Below are 20,772 nucleotides of genomic sequence, written 5' to 3'. Positions count from 1 at the left end.
CAGAGTAGAGATCCACTACCAGCGAACTTGACACAACTGTATGAAGCATTGGAGTCAACATGGGCCAAAATCCCTGTGGAACGCTTTTGACACGTTGTAGAGTCCATGGCACAACAAATTAAGGCTGTTCTGAGGGCAAAAGGGTGTGCAACTCAATATTAGGAAGGTGTTCCTAATGTTTTGTACACAGTGTATATTGACTCCACACACTGTGGTGTACAGCAGGTCAGCCACCAGGGGGAGACTCGTCGAGGCCTGGTGACAGACGGTGTATACATCTCAAGGCGATGGCTCCATCTCCTGGACGTGCCAGGTCTCGACGAGTGCTCCGGCCAGGACTAATTGGGGCTGATTGGGAGTTGGGGAGTAATCAAGGGCTGATTGCTCACCAGCTGTACAAGGCCCATAAAGCTGCCAGAAGGACAGCACACAGGGAGAGAGTTGGGGAAGAAAAGACTCCTGTAAAGTTGGGGACTGTTACAGAGGTAACAGGTGTGAGTGCAGTTTTGTGCCGTACAGCAAGACCCAGAAGACGGTGTCGTGGAGAGGGTCTCCTGGGGGAGACCTATCCTTTTTTATTTATTATTTAAATAAACACCCTTGAAACTGAGCTAATCTTACTCTGTCCGTGTCTGATCTGTGTAAACGTCTTGACCAAACCCCCTGGTCTACCACAACACACACACATACATTCTTCATTTGTGCTGCTGCTATTTTGTTGATCCTGATGCCTGGACACCTTACCCCTATACATATCTACCTTTGTCACTCCAGTATCCCTACACATTATAAATATGGTATTGGAATTGATCCTGTATATAAACTCAGCAAAAAAAAGAAACGCCCCTTTTTCAGGACCTTGTCTTTCAAAGATAATTTGTAAAAATCCAAGTAACTTCACAGATCTTCATTGTAAAGGGTTTAAACACTGTTTCCCATGCTTGTTCAATGAACCATAAACAATTAATGAACATGCACTAACAGCTTACAGACGGTAGGCTATTAAGGTCACAGTTATGAAAACTTAGGACACTGAAGAGGCCTTTCTGCTGGCCTTTCTACTGAAAATAAAAATAAACAAAGATGCCCAGGGTCCCTGCTCATCTGTGTGAACGTGCCTTATGCATGCTACAAGGAGGCATGAGGACTGCAGATGCGGCCAGGGCAAGAAATTGCAATGCCCATACCGTGAGACACCTAAGACAGCGCTACAGGTAGACAGAACGGATAGCTGATTGTCTTCGCAGTGGCAGACCACGTGTAACAACACCTGCACAGATCGGTACATTCGAACATCACACCTGCGGGACAGGTAAAGGATGGCAACAACAACTGTCCGAGTTACATCAGGAATGCACAATCCCTCCATCATTGCTCAGACGTTCCGCAATAGGCTGAGAGAGACTGGATTGAGGGCTTGTAGGCCTGTTGTAAGGCAGGTCCTCACCAGACATCACCGGCAACAACGTCGTCTATGGGCACAAACCCACCGTTGCTGGACCAGACAGGACTGGCAAAAAGTGTTCTTCACTGACGAGTCGCGGTTTTGTCTCACCAGAGGTGATGGTCGGATTTGCGTTTATCGTAGAAGGAATGAGCGTTACACCGAGGCCTGTACTCTGGAGCGGGATCAATTTGGAGGTGGAGGGTCCATCATGGTCTGGGGCAGTGTGTCACAGCATCATTGGCCTGAGCTTGTTGTCATTGCAGGCAATCTCAACGCTGTGTGTTACAGGGAAGACATCCTCCTCCTTCATGTGGCACCCTTCCTGCAGGCTCATCCTGACATGACCCTGCAACATGACAATGCCACCAGCCATACTGCTCGTTCTGTGCATGATTTCCTGCAAGACAGGAATGTCAGTGTTCTGCCATGGCCAACGAAGAGCCTGAATCTCAATCCCATTGAGCACATCTGGGACCTGTTGGATCGGAGGGTGAGGGCTAGGGCCATTCCCCCCCAGAAATGTCCGGGAACTTGCAGGTGCCTTGGTGGAAGAGTGGGGTAACATCTCACAGCGAGAACTGGCAAATGTGGTGCAGTCCACGAGGAGAAGATTCACTGCAGTACTTAATGCAGCTAGCTGGTGGCCACACCAGATACTGACTGTTACTTTTGATTTTGACCACCCCTTTGTTCAGGGACACATTATTCAATTTCTGTTGGTCACATGTCTGTGGAACTTGTTCAGTTTATGTCTCAGTTGTTGAATCTTATTATGTTCATACAAATATTTACACATGTTAAAATAAACGAAAAATAAACGCAGTTGACAGTGAGAGGACGTTTCTTTTTTTTGCTGAGTTTAGCTTCTTACTTTCATGTGTTCTTATTTGTTATTTGTGTTTTTGTTCTACCTTATGTTATTTTTAGTACTATATTGATATTGATTACTACATTGCTGGGTTTAGAGCTTGCAATAAATGCATTTCACTGTACTTGTGCAGTTGACATCAATACTTGCTCTGGTTGCTCTGGATAAGAGTGTCTACTGAATGACCACAATGTAAATGTAAATGTAAAAACAAACACTTGAAAAGGATACTGGGTATTATTCTACTGAACTCTGCCCCCAAACAAGTACAAAATTGGGTAGTTGGGACCAGACCAAATTTTTGTGAGTCATAGACGTCTAGGCTATGTTTCACAAGTTTGAACTGCACAGTACAGTACAGCACAGTTCAGTACAGCAGAGTATAGTAGAGTACAGTATGATACAGGACAGTATAGTTTTATTCAGTAGAGTACGGTACAGTAGAATTGTATTCAATAGATTCAAGTACAGTAGCGTGTAGTACAGTACAGTTTATTTCAGTAGAAATAAAGTAAAGTACAGTACAGTTCAATTTAGTAGATTAGAGTACAGTACAGTTTAGTTCAGTAGAGTAGATTACATTAGAGTAAAGTAGGGTACATTATACTGTACAAAACTCTACTGTGCTCTACTGTACCTATCTATCTATACTTTACTTTTATTTTCTTTACTGTACTCTACTTTTCTTTATTGTACTGTAATGTACTGTACTCTGCTGTGCTCTATTGTACTGTACTGTGTTGTATGGTGCTGTCCAAACTTGTGAAACATAGATGTTTATGTTTGGGGGAAAAAAATCAAGGCTGATCCAGACCAAATCGGAACCAATTTTAGATGTCGATGTTTGGGCCAAATATAGACCGGACCAACGTCCGTGTACATTTAGATCAAGGCCGGTCTGTGCTTAGTGGGCTGTTACCATCTCCTATCCGCATCACATGCAAATGGGACTGCTCTCTAACCTGTAGCCACAGCCTTCTATGGCCATTTGAGATCTCCATGTGAGTCGTTGATGGATTGATTGAGTTTTTAAAAAACATAGGGGACATTCATATTAAAAAACTTGACAGGAATATGACAAAATCCGCAATACTGGTCCTCCCTTGCCGATATTGTGACACGGCTGCTGAAATAGCTCTCAAAAGCCACTACACATCGACAGTGGTTAGGAACTAGTCCCTTAGCCTTCTCTGCCATCCACGACCACCGCATGCATTTGTTGTTCAAATAGCCAGCTAGCTAGCTATCAAGCCAAACAAGTAGACCTTTCATCTCAGTCCTGCATCTCTGTAAGTCAAGACAACCAGATGCAGGTGAACAAAACCCAAAGCAATCTAAACCCCGTATGACCCCCATGTCATTTCAGCATTGGTAGGAAGAAGTTTAGTCCAAATTGGATGTTGGGTACTATATTTGTCTAACTACAGAAACCATTTTAGAACACTCCGATGGTGGGTGTCGGATCCTCTTTGTTGTGCCTTTTTGTTGTTGTTGTTGGAACGACCCATGTAATGTGTGTATTTCAGAGTTTGTAACAGATACAGTAAAACTCCTTGTCCTCCTCACACTGCCTCTCCACAGGGACGTGATGACGTCGCTGGGGGACATAGACTCTGTCCAGACACAGACTAAGGTCCTGTCCCAGGACTCATGGACGCAGGTCAGCTGTCCCTGCTGTGTGTCTAAGCAGGTGGAGCCCCTGGTCCTCATCCAGCTGTCAGACAGCGTCCAGCCTGTCACCAAGAGGTGGCTCATCTCCCTGATTGAAGCTTCAAAGAGACATGGAGGTGAGAGGTCAGGTCAGATAGAGTCAGCAGCAGATCAGAGGCCTGACTGTTCTTCAGTCTGTGTTGCTTGTTTTGTTCCAGCCGAGTGCTATTAACACATCTGATTCAACTGATTCCCCTGGGCTTGATGATTCGTTTATTAGTTGAGTCTCTAGTTTCAAAGTAGTCAGCTAACATCAGGTTAATCCTGATGAAATGTTGCACAATACAACTGCAGGGGCAATCCGTGTATCTTAGTTTATTAGCTGAATTAAGTGTCAATAATTCCCTCACTGCAGTAGAGGCAGGAGTAGTGTAGTTGACCCTCTCCTCCTCCCTGGACTAGGAGCAGCATTGCTGGCCCACCCTGGAGAGGATGAGTGTGGAAATGTGATCGTGGTGTCTGCTCCTCGCTGCACCCTTCTCAGAGCCACGGAGGATCTGGGTCTGTGTAAGAAATACCGCAATGAAGAGATGGCTTCTTTCTCCTACCACGACAGAGACAACTTCACCAATGTTGGTAAGAATGTTGGTAATGGTGGGGGAAGAGTAGAGGGATATTAAAGGTAACAGCAGTTACAAGTTGTAACAGATCTTCAGCACCCAATACACCTTCTGTAGGAATAGAATCAACAAAATACACATTCACTGTTGTAATAGTGTGGTAATATAGACAAAATGACATATTAAATGTAATATACAGTACCAGTCAAAAGTTTGGATACACCTACTCATTCAAGGTTTTTTAAATTTATTTGTAAAATGTTCTACATTGTAGAATAATAGTGAAGACATCAAAACTATGAAATAACACACATGGAATCATGTAGTAAGCAAGACAAAAGTGTTAAACTAATCAAAATATATTTTTGATTTTAGATTCTTCAAAGTAGCCACCCTTTGCCTTTGACAGAATCACTCTCTCTAAACCAGCTTCACGAGGAATGCTTTTCCAATAGCCTTGAAGGAGTTCCCACATATGCTGAGCACTTGTTGGCTGGTTTTCCTTCACTCTGCTGTCCGACTCATCCTAAACCATCTCAATTTGGTTGATGTCAGGAGATTGTGGAGGCCAGGTCATCTGATGCAGCACTCTATCACTCCCCTTGGTCAAATAGCTCTTGCACAGCCCTGAGGTGTGTTTTGGGTCATTTTCCTGTTGAAAACAAATGATAGTCCCACTAAGTGCAAACCAGATTGGCGTAGTCATGCTGGATAAGTGTGCTTAGAATTCTAAATAAATCACAGACAGTTCATAACATTTTTGCACTCTTTGCTTATTTGAGCTGATCTTGCCATAATATGGATTTGGTCTTTTACCAAATAGGGCTATCTTCTGTATACCACCCCTACCTTGTCACAACACAATGATTGGCTCAAACACATTAATAAGGAAAGAAATTCCACAAATTAACCTTTAACAAGGCACATCTGTTAATTGAAATGCATTCCAGGTGACTACCTCATGAAGCTGGTTGAGAGAATGCCAAGAGTGTGCAAAGCTGTCATCAAGGCAAAGGGTGGCTACTTTGAAGAATCTCAAATATAAAATGTATTTAGATTTGTTTAACACTTTTTTGGTTACTACATGATTCCATATGTGTTATTTAATAGTTTTGATGTCTTCACTATTATTCTACAATATATGTGTCCAAACTGTTTACTGGTCCTGTATATGACAGTCTTGATTGACGCCTGTCCTCTGTGTTACCAGATGACATGCAGGAGTTCCTGACGCTAGCGGAGCGTCAGTACATAGTCAAGAATGAGCTGGACTCTCTACAGGCCCAGAAGAAGCAGAGAATCCCTGGAGCCCCAGAGGCCCTGGAGGCCTGGGAAAACATCTGTGAGTCTTTACGTGTGTGTGTGTGTGTGTGTGTGTGTGTGTGTGTGTGTGTGTGTGTGTGTGTGTGTGTGTGTGTGTGTGTGTGTGTGTGTGTGTGTGTGTGTGTGTGTGTGTGTGTGTGTGTGTGTATGTGAATAGAGTGATGTAAAGGGGGATGTTGGGTGATTCCTTCAAAACTAGAACAAATAAGGAACAAGATTTGGGGGATTTTCTTTTGAAAAGTATTGTTTACATATATTTGACATTTGTATCTTTAAACATACTTGAGAAATAATTAATTGAAGTTAGAATATTTGTGGACTTACCCAAGCCTCCTTTAAGACTGTAATGGTGTGCTACAAGGTGCTACAAATCAAAAGTTGGTAGCATATGAAGCTTTACCGCTTGCTCTGTAATATGAGTAGTATTTTGATTTCAATAACACATTGCTTACATACATTAATGAACATTGAATAATATAAACATGAAAAATGAAAGAATACAATTTGGCACATCTGTCAATATATTGCTTGTGCACATGTGTGCCACTTGCTAATCTCTGCATGTTCTGTCTTCTATGTCATGATCTAAGCTGTTCTGCAGCAGAGCAGAGCACCACCTCTGGCTCATCAGTTCAGTGCTCTCTCCGGTCTCTCCTGTGATCTGCACTGTCCCTTACGTATGCTGCCAAGCTTCTGGCTATGTTACCCCCGGTTACCCGTCTGTATGTGTAATAATGGTAGAGGTATTGTACAGTTCCCTGATGTTGCCCATCCGTCCTGTCTCTGTGCTGTAGGTCAGAAGCTGGTGAGGGCAGGAGTGATAAAGGACATCTTCCCTCTACATGACCAGCAGAGACTGAATGACCTCGGCAGAATGTGGTACTCTAAGAAGCAGATATGGAGACAGCCTCTCGGTAAACAACAACATACAGTAAACACACACACAAAAAAGTGACATGATTTTTTTAGAGTGAGCAATCTAGCTGTGTTTTGATTTCCCACTTCCTCAGGTGCTGAATAATACACTCTTAGAAAAAAGGGTTCCAAACGGGTTATTTGGCTGTCCCCATTGGGATCCATGTAGAACACTCTGGGAAAAGGGTTCTACATGGTACACAATAGGGTTCTTCTGGGAACCAAAAAGGGTTCTCCTATCAGGACAGGAAAATAATCGCTTTAGGTGCTAGATAAAACCTTTTTTTCGAAGCGTGTATAGGCTTTAGGCCAATATGCACAAATATGCACATATGTCAACAAAATAAAACTCATAATTCTGGATCCTATTTTGACAGGTTGCACATCAAAATATCAATCATATCAAATCAAATCAAATGTTATTTGTCACATGCGCCGAATACAACAGTTGTCACCTTACAGTGAAATGCTTACTTACAAGCCCTTAACCAACCACGTAGGCAAGTTGAGAACAAGTTCTCATTTACAATTGCGACCTGGCCAAGATAAAGCAAAGCAGTTCGACACATACAACAACACAGAGTTACACATGGAGTAAAACAAACATACAGTCAATAATACAGTAGAAAAATATGTCTATATACAATGTGAGCAAATGAGGTGAGATAAGGGAGGTAAAGGCAAAAAAAGGCCATGGTGGCAAAGTAAATACAATATAGCAAGTAAAACACTGGAATGGTAGATTTGCAGTGGAATAATGTGCAAAGTCGAAATAGAAATAATGGGGTGCAAAGGAGCAAAATAAATAAATACAGTAGGGGAAGTTGTAGTTGTTTGGGCTAAATTATAGATGGGCTATGTACAGGTGCAGTAATCTGTGAGCTGCTCTGACAGCTGGTGCTTAAAGCTAGTGAGGGAGATAAGTGTTTCCAGTTCCAGAGATTTTTGTAGTTCGTTCCAGTCATTGGCAGCAGAGAACTGGAAGGAGAGGCGACCAAAGGAGGAATTGGCATTGGGGGTGACCAGAGAGATAAACATGCTGGAGCGCGTGCTACAGGTGGGTGCTGCTATGGTGACCAGCGAGCTGAGATAAGGGGGGACTTTACTTAGCAGGGTCTTGTAGATGACCTGGAGCCAGTGGGTTTGGCGATGAGTATGAAGCGACGGCCAGCCAACGAGAGCGTACAGGTCGCAGTAGTGGGTAGTATGGGGCTTTGGTGACAAAACGGACGGCACAAATGAAATGGGGAAGGCTTGGGCGAGTTGTTGTGGGGGGTCCAGTGCTGTTGACCGGGGTAGGGGTAGCCAGGTTGAAAGCATGGCCGGCCGTAGAAAAATGCTTATTGAAATTCTCAATTATAGTGGATTTATCGGTGGTGACAGAGTTTCCTATCCTCTCCTCAGTTCAGTGGGCAGCTGGGAGGAGGTGTTCTTGTTCTCCATGGACTTTAGTGTCCCAGAACTTTTTTGAGTTTGTTGTTTCAGGAAGCAAATTTCTGCTTGAAAAAGCTAGCCTTGGCTTTTCTAACTGCCTGTGTATATTGGTTTCTAACTTCTGTTCGATGCTAATGCAGAACACCATAAAGGGCAGTCAGGTCTGGAGAGAACCAAGGACTATATCTGTTCCTGGTTCTAAATTTCTTGAATGGGGCATGTTTATTTAAGATGGCGAGGAAGGCATTTAAAAAAAATAAACCAGGCATTCTCTACTGACGGGATGAGGTCAATATCCTTCCAGGATACCAGGGCCATGTCGATTAGAAAGGCCTGCTCACTGAAGTGTTTCAGGGAGCGTTTGACAGTGATGAGTGGAGGTCGTTTGACCGCTGACCCATTACGGATGCAGGCAATGAGGCAGTGATCTTGGTTGAAAACAGCAGAGGTGTATTTAGAGGGCAAGTTGGTTAGGATGATATCTATGAGGGTGCCCGTGTTTACGGCTTTGGGGTGGTACCTGGTAGGTTCATTGATAATTTGTGTGAGATTGAGGGCATCAAGCTTAGATTGTAGGATGGATGGGGTGTTAAGCGTGTCCCAGTTTAGGTCACCTAGCAGCATGAGCTCTGACGATAGATGGGGGGTAATCAGTTCACATATGGTGTCCAGAGCACAGCTGGGGGCAGAGGGTGGTCTATAGCAAGTGGCAACGATGAGAGACTTGTATTTAGAGAGGTGGGTACACAAATTGTTTGGGTACACACCTGGATAGTAGGACAGAACTCTGCAGGCTATCTCTGCAGTAGATTGCAACACCGCCCCCTTTGGCTGTTCTATCTTGTCTGAAAATGTTGTGGTTAGGGATGGAGATTACAGAGTTTTTGGTGATCTTCCTAAGCCAGGATTGAGACAAGGCTAGGAAATCCAGGTTGGCAGAGTGTGCTAAAGCAGTGAATAAAACAAACTTAGGAAGGAGGCTTCTAACATGCATGAAACCAAGGCTATTACGGTTACAGAAGTCATCAAAAGAGAGCGCCTGGGGAAAAGGAGTGGAGCTAGGCACCGCAGGACCTGGATTCACTTCTACATCACCAGAGGAACAGAGGAGGAGCAGGATAAGGATACGGCAAAAAGCTATGAGAATTAGTCGTCTAGGACGTCCGGAACAGAGAGTTTCTGGGGGCGATAAAATAGCTTCAAGGTATAATGTACAGACAAAGGTATGGTAGGATGTGAATACAGTGGAGGTAAACCTAGGCATTGAGTGATGATGAGAGAGATATTGTCTCTAGAAACATCATTGAAACCAGGTGATGTCATCGCATGTGTGGGTGGTGGAACTGAAAGGTTGGATAAGGTATAATGAGCAGGGCTAGAGGCTCTACAGTGAAATAAGCCTATAAACACTAACCAGAACAGCAATGGACAAGGCATATTGACGTTAAGGAGAGGCATGCTTAGCCGAGTGATCATTAGGGACCAGTGAGTAGTGAGGTTGGTTGGGGTCACGGCGATTCAGGCCATGGGTAGCAAGCTGGCAGAGGATGTAGGTTTTTTTTTTAGCCACCTCGTGCGTTTCCGTTGGTAGATTAGTGGGGTTCCATGTGGTAGAGGGGACCAATCCAATTGGCAAAATAGATATAGTTATAGTGACCCAAGAATATTGTCAAATAGACCTATTCAGAAAGCAGCCGATAAGACAGCTAACGATTAGCGGGCCACAGATGGGCGTTCATGTTAAGTCGCGACGGAGGGGCCAGTTGGATAACTGCCTCGGGCAGATAATGTCGGTAGTCCAGTCGTGAAGGCCCGGTGTGGCTCCGCATCGGCAGTAATAAAACGGGTCCGGATAGGTGATTGTAGCCCAGGAGTGGCTGATGGAACTCTTCAGCTGGCTAGCTCCGGAATAATTGATGTTTGCTCCGGGACCGACGTAAGCCAATAGTCACTCGGATAGCAGCTAGCTAGCTGCAAGATCCAGGTCTAAATGTCCAGAGCTTGCGGTAGAAATCCGGGGATATGGAGAGAAACTAGGTCCGGTATGCTCTGGTCTGAGTCACGTTGTACAAAACTGCCGATAGCTTTTCGAGCTAAAGGATAGCTGATGACCGCCACCCGTGGTTAGGTGAATACTAACTTTCTGACTAGCTTCTGGCTAGCTTCTGGCTAGATTCTGTTGTGGATTTCAGATTTGAGGTGAATAATACTTTTTTTTTTTGAATTGGTGAGGCGGGTTGCAGGAGAGTGTTTTGAAGTTGAGTTTTTAGAAGAAAAAAAATATATATAAATACATATGAGAAGAAAATATATAAATATATATAAATATACACTGGACACGACGAGGACAAAGGACGTCTGACTGCTATGCCATCTTTGAAGCTGAACCTCTTAAAGAGGCTGTGAATCTTTTCAGCTTTTTGTTAAAAATCGCGCAAACTTTCAACGTCCTGCTACTCATGCCAAGAATATAGTATATGCATATGATTAGTATGGGTGGATAGAAAACACTCTGAAGTTTCTAAAACTGGTTAAATCATGTCTGTGACTATAACAGAACCTGTGTAGCAGTCAAAACCCCAAGGAAAACTGTTCACAAAAAACACAAAAAAATATCCCTCCGCCAGTCTCTGTTTTGTCTATGGCAAGGCAAAATATATAGGGCCCAGTTTACAGTTCCAACAGCTTTCACACGATGTCGCCAGTCTTGGTAATTTGGTTGAAGTTAATCCTTGGTGAAATGAGAAATAGGCACTTCCTGTCATCGAGTACACAGGAGGAAGTTTTGAAAGAGAGAATATGGACCATGATTTCAAGACTTGCTGCTATTACATTTACATTACATTTAAGTCATTTAGCAGACGCTCTATTGAATACAGATCGCCCCGTGATCAATTTGATTGATTATTAACGTTTACTAATATCTAAAGTTGGATTACAAAAGTAGTTTGAAGTGTTTTGTCAAAGTTTATAGGCAACTTTTTTAATTTAAAAAATGACGTTGCGTTTTGGAAAGCAGTTTTTTCCTGGATCAGACGAGCTTCATAAATGGACATTTTGGGTATACATGGACGGATTTAATCGAAAAAAATACCCAATTGTGATGTTTATGGGACATATAGGAGTGCCAACAAAGAAGCTCGTCAAAGGTAATGAATGTTTTATATTTTATTTCTGCGTTTTGTGTAGCGCCGGCTACGCTAATTATTTTGTTTACGTCCCCTTTGGGTATTTCGGGGGTTGCATGCTATCAGATAATAGCTTCTCATGCTTTCGCCGAAAAGCATTTTAAAAATCTGACATGTTGGCTAGATTCACAACGAGTGTAGCTTTAATTGAGTACCCTGCATGTGTGTTTTAATGAAAGTTTGAGTTGTATCGAGTACTATTAGTTGTCACTCTGAAATTTCTGCTGATGTTGATCCCTGTACAGGGACAGCAGTTAAGAAGCCTTTTGGACCTAGACTTGGCGCTCCGGTACTGCTTGCCGTGCGGTAGCAGAGGGCCTTCCTCTGACACCACCTGGTATAGAGTTCCTGAATTGCTAGAATCTTGGCCCCAAGTACTGGGCCGTACGCACTACCCTCTGTAGTGCCTTTGCGATCAGAGGCCGAGCAGTCGCCATACCAGGCAGTGATGCAACCAGTCAGGATGCTCTCGATGGTGCAGCTGTAGAACTTTTTGAGGATCTGAGGACCCATGCAAAATCTTTTCAGTCTCCTGAGGGGTAATAGACATTGTCGTGTCCTCTTCACGACTGTCTTTGTGTGTTTGGAAGATGATAGTTTGTTGGTGATGTGGACACCAAGGAACTTGAAGCTCTCAACCTGCTCCACTACAGTCCAGTCAATGAGAATGTGGGTGTGCTTGGTCCTCCTTTTCCTATAGTCCACAATCATCTCCTTTGTCTTGATCACGTTGAGGGAGAGGTCGTTATCCTGGCACCTCCTCCCTATAAGCTGTCTCATCTTTGTTGTTGATCAAGCACTGTTGTGTCATCGGAAAACCTAATGATGGTGTTGGAGTCGTGCCTGGCCATGCAGTCATGAGTGAACAGGGAGTACAGGAGGGGACTGAGCATGCAACCACCCTTGAGGGGCCCCCATGTTGAGGATCAGTGTGGCAGATAGGTTGTTACCTACCCTTACGATCTGGGGGCGGCCCATCAGGAAGTCCAGGATCCAGTTGCAGAGGGAAGTGTTTAGTCCCAGGGTCCTTAGCTTAGTGATGAGCTTTGAGGGCACTATCGTGTTGACCGCTGAGCTGTAGTCAATGAACAGCATTCTCACATAAGTGTTCCTTTTGTCCAGGTGGGAAAGGGCAGTGTGGAGTGCAATAGAGATTGCATCAACTGTGGATCTGTTGGTGCGGTATGCAAATTGGAGAGGGTCTAAGGTTTCAGGGATAATGGTGTTGATTACTTAAATTAATTAAAAATCATACAATGTGATTTTACGGATTTTTGTTTTAGATTCCGTCTCTCACAGTTGAAGTGTACCTATGATAAAAAATTACAGACCTCGACATGCTTTGTAAGCAGGAAAACCTGCAAAATCGGCAGTGTATCAAATACTTGTTCTCCCCACTGTACGTACAGTCACTGTAGGGACGACGTCATCAATGCACTTATTGATGAAGCCAGTGACTGATGTGCTGTACTCCTCAATGCCATCGGAAGAATCCCGGAACATATTCCAGTCTGTGCTAGCAAAACAGTCCTGTAGCTTAGCATCTTTGTCATCTGACCACATCTTTATTGACTGAGTCACTGGTGCTTCCTACTTTAGTTTTTGCTTGTAAGCAGGAATCAGGAGGATAGAGTTATAAATCAGATTTGCCAAATGGAGGGAGAGGGAGAGCTTTGTAAACGTCTGTGTGTGGACTATAGGTGGTCTATAGTTTTTTTTTCCTATGGATGCACATTTAACATGCTGGTAAAGATGAGGTAAAATGGATTAAAAGTCCCCGGCCACTAGGAGCGCCGCCTCTGGATGAGCGTTTTTCTGTTTGCTTATGGCTGTATACAGCTCATTGAGTATGGTCTTAGTGCCAGCATCGGTTTGTGGAAATCATGCATTTCCTGGATATGTTCAATGAAATAGCTTACTGTTATAATCATCGGCTACCATCTCAGATGTCTTACTTGGCACTGAGAAAAAAAATCCAGAGCCCTGCTGCTAATGTAAAGTAACTGTCCATTAATTTTGGGGGGTTCATCATTGTATTTCTTGTTTTCGAGCGAAATAGTTACATTTATTGCGGTAGGACTTTTTGTCTATATCGCCAAGCTCTGGCACCACCACAAACATTTACCAATTTTGATCGCTCTCTTCCTGTGCAGATGCAATCCAGTCATACTTTGGAGGCACCATGGCATTTTACTTCAGCTTTCTGCAATTCTACACCTGGGCCCTGGTTCCCCCTGCCTTCCTGGGCCTTGTCCTGACCTTTCTGCTGCCTGGAGGTGGTGGGGTGGTGAAGGAGCAGGCCGGGGAGGGGGTGATGGAGTTTGAAGATTATGGCCTCTCAGTCAGCGGTCACATTGTACAGGCTGTATTCAGCATGCTGTGGTCCACGGTGTTCATCGAGTTCTGGAAGCGCCGGAGCTCCTCCCTCTCCCACCGCTGGGGCACACGGCACCTGACAGAGCATTTCGCTGAGCCCCGCCCTGGGTTCCATGGCACCCTGGGGATCAACCCTGTGACAGGCCGTCTGGAGCCCCTGTTCCCGGAGTGGCAGAGGCAGCTGCGTGTGGGCCTGGTGTCGTTGCCCCTAGTGGGGCTGTTCCTGGGACTGGTGGTGCTGGGAATGACAGGCTTCTACCACGGAGAGGCCCTGGTACAGGGCTTCCATCAGGACAGCGGCTCCCTGTTCTCTGGAGTTCTGCTCTACATGCCCTCCATAGCCCACACAGTCTACACCACCATATTAAAGAATGTGTACCACGCTGTGGCCATGCAACTTACCAAGTGGGGTGAGAGAGGGCACTAGGCAATGGGGAGGGAGATGAGTTAGATAGGGAAGAGATGATAGAAGGGGTTAGAGAAGAGGGAGAGAGAAAATAAGTGTGAGGTTGATGAATAATTGCAGTAGGGGGTAGAATGTTTGGGAACACAGAGCTAAGTTCACCAAAAAGCAGAGAGTCATAGAATAATAGAGAATGCAATTGGATGCAAGGTGTCACAGTTTGTGTGTGATAAGTGATAAGTCCACTGAAAATCAGTCTGATTTCCCCTCATAGAAAACCACAGAGAGGAGTCCTCCTTCCAGAACCATCATATCACCAAAGTCCTCCTGGTCAGTCCCAGTCGTCCTCCCCCATCTGTCAGTCTATTCTCCTCTTCCTCGCTCTCCTCTGGTCGCCCCTTTCTCTACTGTATATATACAGTGCATACGGAAAGTATTCAGATTCCTTCACTTTTTCCACATTTTGTTACGCTACAGCCTTATTCTAAAATGTATGAAATATTTTTTTCCCTCATCCATCTACACCCAATACCCTATAATGACAAAGCAAAAACAGGTTTTTAGAATAAAAAAACCCCTGAAAAATCACATTTACATAATTATTCCGACCCTTTACTCAGTACTTTGTTGAAGCACCATTGGCAGCGATTACAGCCTGGAGTCTTCTTGGGTACAACGCTACAAGCTTGGCAAACTTATATTTGGGGAGCTTCTCCCATTCTTTTCTGCAGATCCTCTCAAACTATGTCAGGTTGGATGGGGAGCGTTGCTGCTCAGCTATTTTCAGGTCACTCCAGAGATGATGGCTGGCATTCAGGCAAAATAGTTCAATCTTGGTTTCATCAGACCAGAGAATCTTGCTTCTCATGGTCTGAGAGTCTTTAGGTGCCTTTTGGCGCCTTTTGGCAAACTCCAAGCGTGCTGTCATGTGCATTTTACTGGGGAGTGGCTTCCGTCTGGCCACTCTACCATAAAGGCCTGATTGGTGTAGTGCTGAAGAGATGGTTGTCCTTCTGGAAGATTCTCCCATCTCCACAGAGGAACTCTAGAGCTCTATCAAAGTGACCATCGGGTTCTTGGTCACCTCCCTGACCAAGGCCCTTTTCCCCAGAATGCTCAGAATGGCCGGGAGGCCAAAGGTCTTAGTGGTTCCAAATTTCTTCCATTTAAGAATGATGGAGGCCACTGTGTTCTTAGTGATCTTCAATGCTGCAGACATTTTTTGGTACCCTTTCCCAGATCTTTGCCTCGACACAATCCTGTCTTGGAATTTTACAGACAATTCCTTCGACCTCGTGGCTTGGTTTTTGCTGTCAACTGTGGGACCTTATATAGACAGATGTGTTTCCACATCATGTCCAATCAATTGAATTTACCATAGGTGGACTCCAATCAACTTGTAGAAACATCTCAAGGATGATCAATGGAAACAGGATACACCTGGTCACAATTTTGAGTCTCATAGCAAAGGGTCATAGCAAAATTCATTGTTTTTTGTTTTGAATAAATTTACAAAAATGTAAAAAAATATATGTTTTTGCTTTGTCATTATGAGGTATTGTGTGTAGATTGATGAGGATATTTTTTATTTAATCCATTTTAGAATAAGGCTGTAAAGTAACAAAATGTGGAAAAAGTCAAGTGATTAGAATACTTTCCGAAAGGCACTGTACATGTGTTGCAATAGTCCCTGGTACTAAATGTATTCTGATACAGGTAGGTGTACACTCGCATAACACAGTTTCTGTGGAACCCTTCTAGGTCTGTGTTGCAAGGCTGCCATGATTTAAACTGCTGGCTGGCGGCAATAATGTAATTACTTGTTTAGTTATTAAAGTTGGAAATTGAAACATTGCAGATTGTACAACAGGATACTAATCAACAACCAATTGATAAAAAATAAGAAATACTACTGTGCTGTATAGCCTTACTGAACCTGCATAACATGAGGTTACACATACATAACATGAGCTGTCCTTGTGCACTCTCCCAGCTTGGATAGAAAGTTGTTGTGCATAAAACTAGTCTATTAATGCCAAATAATACTGTCAAATAATATGCCAAAATCTCGCTTTCTCATTTTCAGTTTACTTTCTTCAACAACTTTGCTGTGCTCTTCCACATTGCCTTTTACAAACAGGACCTACCACTGCTACGCAAGGTAAGAGATTTCAGCTGGGCAGCACTGTTTGTCTATGGCCGGAGGAAAAGTTATACAATGTGGAAATACCTCATTTTAAATGGTAGATCTAAAATATATGTTTTCTTGCACTCTGCAACAGAACAGATCATGTTCTCTCTGTGCACTGTGCGTCGTAATTGATCCCAGACAGTGTGTGTGTATACAGTATGCAACTATTTATGTTTGTTTTGTCAATTTGTGCACACAGAAGCTTGCCTCTCTGCTAATTCTGAACCAGTTGGTGAACCAGTGTACAGAGGTGGTGGTGCCGTTTATAGTCGACCACTTCCTCAGTGCTCCCCATAAGAAAGAGCAGGAGGACGACCTAGAGATGGACAAACTCAGAGCCCAGAGAAGACTTCCCCCTTTCCCAGTAAGTCCATGTAAAATGTGTTTGTTTGTTTTGTTTTTCTCTTCATTGTGCTCGTCTGCCTTGGTTTCTTTGCATCTGTGCCTTAGGGGGTGGAATCAAGGTTGGGTGTATGTGTGTAACGGTTCTCATATGCTTGGCCAACAAAGGACACAATGCTGTTTAGATTTTTAACAACATGACTACAGAGGAGCACTCATCTTATAAACTCCATCTGATGGCCATACACGTGTACAGTAACATAACAATGTTCCATAACAGTTTGAGAGCCCGTACCTGCAGACACACACACACTTTAGAGCAACTGCCAATCCGTCATGAAATCTGAGAGACATGAAATAAAAATACATTTACTCTTCACAGGGTGACTAACCTCATTAGCAAGGAATGTACAGGACAGACGCTAGCTAACCTTTAGCGTACAGCAACGTGCTAACTTTGTAAAATGACAATAATATTGTACATACAGGACACAACTGTAATACTATCACATAACATAGGGATTTAAAACAGTATCATTTTCAGCCTAACATACATTAGATATCATGGATCCCGATACATACCTCCATCAAAGATTAGGAACTCTTTGGTTGGATCCTGGGTGATCATAGGCACATGCATACACAGAGATGCAGTTCCACAAATAACACGGCCAGTGGCTCCACAACTACACATACATATACATAACCCAGCTGCTTAATTATGGCAAAACTCATACAACCACGAATGTCTATTTCAACCCTATAATATTTGCATGTCGTATGTTAGGGGTCTCTTTGTTTTGGTGATTAACTTATTGCATCTGTGGCTACGTTTCAGGGCCTGTTTGCGGAGTACATTGAGTTGCTGGTGAAGTTTGGGTATTTGAGTCTGTTCTCCTGTGTGTACCCGCTCACCGCCGTCCTCTTGCTTCTCAACAATGTCACAGAGATCCCAGGGGATGCCTACAAGATCTGCAAACTGTTCCGGAAGCCATTCTCTGCCCCTGTGTCCAATATGGGGGTGTGGCAGGTCAGGAGGGTTTTGGGGCGATGTGAGAATTTGAACAAACAGAGAGGGCATTTTTAATGCAGACAAATGTGTTATGAAGCTAAATCTGGTAAATAAATAAATGTGAGCAACGTGTAGTGGTCAATGTTATTTTCTAATCAGTGCCCATCTATGTCCCTATGCACATGTCTGTATTTGCTCCTGTCCTTGTATGTACCTGTAACCATATTACTGTATGCCTGTGTGTATGTTTCAGACAGCGTTTGAGGTTCTGGGCTTTGTCTCAGTCATGTCTAACTGCTGGCTGCTACTGCTGTCCCCTCGCGTCCAGGAGTTCTGTCTGGAGGGAGGGATCAGCGGCAAGAACATCATACTGGGAGCCATCCTGGTGGAGGTACAGTATGAGGGAGGGGAGTTAGGTTTGGGGAGCCATCCTGGTGGAGGTACAGTATGAGGGAGGGGAGTTAGGTTTGTGGAGCCATCCTGGTGGAGGTACAGTATGAGGGAGGGGAGTTAGGTTTGGGGAGCCATCCTGGTGGAGGTACAGTATGAGGGAGGGGAGTTAGGTTTGGGGAGCCTTCCTGGTGGAGGTACAGTATGAGGGAGGGGAGTTAGGTTTGGGGAGCCATTCTGGTGGAGGTACAGTATGAGGGAGGGGAGTTAGGTTTGGGGAGCCATCCTGGTGGAGGTAGGTTTGGGGAGCCATCCTGGTGGAGGTACAGTATGGGGGAGGGGAGTTAGGTTTGGGGAGCCATCCTGGTGGAGGTACAGTATGAGGGAGGGGAGTTAGGTTTGGGGAGCCATCCTGGTGGAGGTACAGTATGAGGGAGGGGAGTTAGGTTTGGGGAGCCTTCCTGGTGGAGGTACAGTATCTTGTTCATAACAGTACATGGTTCATAACAATTGTCTTATTTACAGAATGTTACAGTGTCATCATCTGCCCAACCAACATAGGTGAGGGTAGCCTAGTGGTTAAGAGCATTGGGCCAGTAACCGACAGGTTGCTGGGCTGAATCCCCAAGCGGACTAGGTGAACAATCTGCCGATGTGCCCTTGAGCAAGGCACGTAACCCTAATTGCTCCTGTAAGTTGCTCTGGATAAGAGCATCTGCTTAATGACTAAAATGTGTTTGTTAGCATGTCCTGATCCTGGTCAAGATGATTCTAGCCTTTATGATCCCAGATGAGCCTGACTGGGTCAGAATCAAGAGGGAACAGATCGAGTTTAACTCTATGCAAGCTCTAGGGAAGCAGGTAAGAATGATCTAATCAAGAATAATCACTAATAATATAGAAAATCCCTGCCAGTTACTGGAACAACCTGGCATCTGACAATCAAACATCTCCTTTTGACTCCTACAGAAGCTATGAAGCCCCTGTGGGAGAGTGAGTGGCCTGTTGCTCTTCAAGTGGTGGTCTGGACTAGGGGGCTCATTAGAATTAGCTGCCATAACGAGGGCGGACAGGAGGATATAAAGACACGTCTGTTTGGCCTGTGAACCTAAACCCTGGAGTCAGCCAGTCTGAGAAGCTCTCTCAGTATCTCCCTCTGAAGGACTCCCTCTCCAGGCATAAATACAGTTCAGAAAGGAAACACCAGGTATTCGTTTAACCATTTATTAGAGAATATGAACAGTACAATAGGTCTTGGCAATAGGTTCCGCTCCTTCAGGGTAGCTCACTGTCAGAGCAAAGCATCAATACATAACAAAATGACTACAGGCAGTGAGCAAGGTTTACTATACCAATCCACCTTCAGGAAGGAAAACAGAACCAAACAGGTGGGGGTTGGGGTGGTGGTGGGCAGCAAGAAAAACAAATGCATACTAGAAGTAGCAGCAAACGGCAGCAGAGGATGTCTGAGCAGAACCTGGTCAGCTTAAATAGACCGCCATATTAAGGTAGGAAGTGTTGTTAGCATCTGGTTGGTGCAGTCTCAGCTGATGCAGAAACTCAGGTTTTCATTCTGAACCTGCTTTGCTTTATAAGTCTCTCATGTCATGGAAGATACAAGAGGCGGGGGTCTGGGACTGAAGGCAAACCAAATGAAGAGCTAGGAGCAAAGCATCAATATTGTGTTCATGCAGTATTGCATCTTCAGCTTAAGGTGTCTGAGATTTCTAAAATACTGGGTAGCTTTGGACTTTGTGTGGCACATACTATGCAAGTATCTAATTTGCTCTAATCACACAAGTGCTGTATCATTAAAAAATATATTCTCCACAGTGATGTATGTACTTTAACCTCATGAGTGTTACATTGTATGCTTCAGACACATTATAAACCTAAGATCACATGATACAATTTACTGGAATATTTTACAATGTTAAAACAATGATTAATGATGATCTTGATGTTGGAATATATATTCTATTCATATTGTCGCAGGCTCAAGGTTGTGTGGTTTCCACGTCAACCAGTTCAATAACAAAACACAAACCAGTAGCACAACTAGAATGCAAATGTGGAGTTTATTAGGGATTTTTGTACGCTGGGGAAAGGGGGAGGGGGTTCACAAATTATTTCACAGTCCACAAACTGGTCTCGTTGTCCGTTCCATTCTCCAGGGGTAATCCTAAAACTCAGGTCCTCAGCCAATCCAGTTCAGTACACAAGGGGGGTAATCAGACAGTCCAGGTCACAACAGGTACAGTATCAGCTAGTGCTCTTTCTTCTCCCTGTGCTCTTTCTTCTCCCCTCTCTGCCCCTGTGTTCCGGACTCCCTGGCTTAATGAACCACAGCCTTGCCTTGTTGGGGCAGGCAGTCCATATAAGGCTCAGGGGTGGAGCCAACTGTAAGATATCTCCCCTCAATAACCACTCCCCTCACATCTCCCTGCTGTCTACCACAATATGTACACTGCCGTTCAAAACTTTAGGGTCACTTTGAAAGAAAAGCATGTTTTTTTGACCATTAAAAGACAACACAGGAGTGGCTTTGTGATAAGTCTCTGAATGTCCTTGAGTGGCCCAACCAGAGCCCGGTCTTGAACCCGATCTAACATC

The 20,772-nt window shown here is 44.1% G+C and overlaps 1 protein-coding gene across 1 annotated transcript; it reads left to right on the top strand.

Annotated features, from left to right (window-relative positions):
* The first annotated feature begins 3,903 nt into the window (after positions 1 to 3,903).
* On the top strand, positions 3,904 to 19,979 carry LOC115134884 (anoctamin-10-like). The gene is made up of 12 exons (XM_065022125.1): positions 3,904 to 4,102; positions 4,428 to 4,601; positions 5,796 to 5,927; positions 6,703 to 6,822; positions 13,599 to 14,231; positions 14,499 to 14,554; positions 16,311 to 16,385; positions 16,615 to 16,779; positions 17,596 to 17,787; positions 18,023 to 18,160; positions 18,904 to 19,020; positions 19,129 to 19,979. The coding sequence occupies exons 1-12, from the start codon at positions 3,904 to 3,906 to the stop codon at positions 19,135 to 19,137; spliced, it is 2,010 nt and encodes a 669-aa protein (XP_064878197.1). The 3' UTR covers positions 19,138 to 19,979.
* The last annotated feature ends 793 nt before the right edge of the window (positions 19,980 to 20,772 follow it).

The sequence above is a fragment of the Oncorhynchus nerka genome, linkage group LG9a, assembly GCF_034236695.1.
Source record: "Oncorhynchus nerka isolate Pitt River linkage group LG9a, Oner_Uvic_2.0, whole genome shotgun sequence".
In the NCBI taxonomy this organism is placed as follows: Eukaryota; Metazoa; Chordata; class Actinopteri; order Salmoniformes; family Salmonidae; genus Oncorhynchus; species Oncorhynchus nerka.
This window is presented reverse-complemented; position numbering and strand designations above follow the sequence as displayed.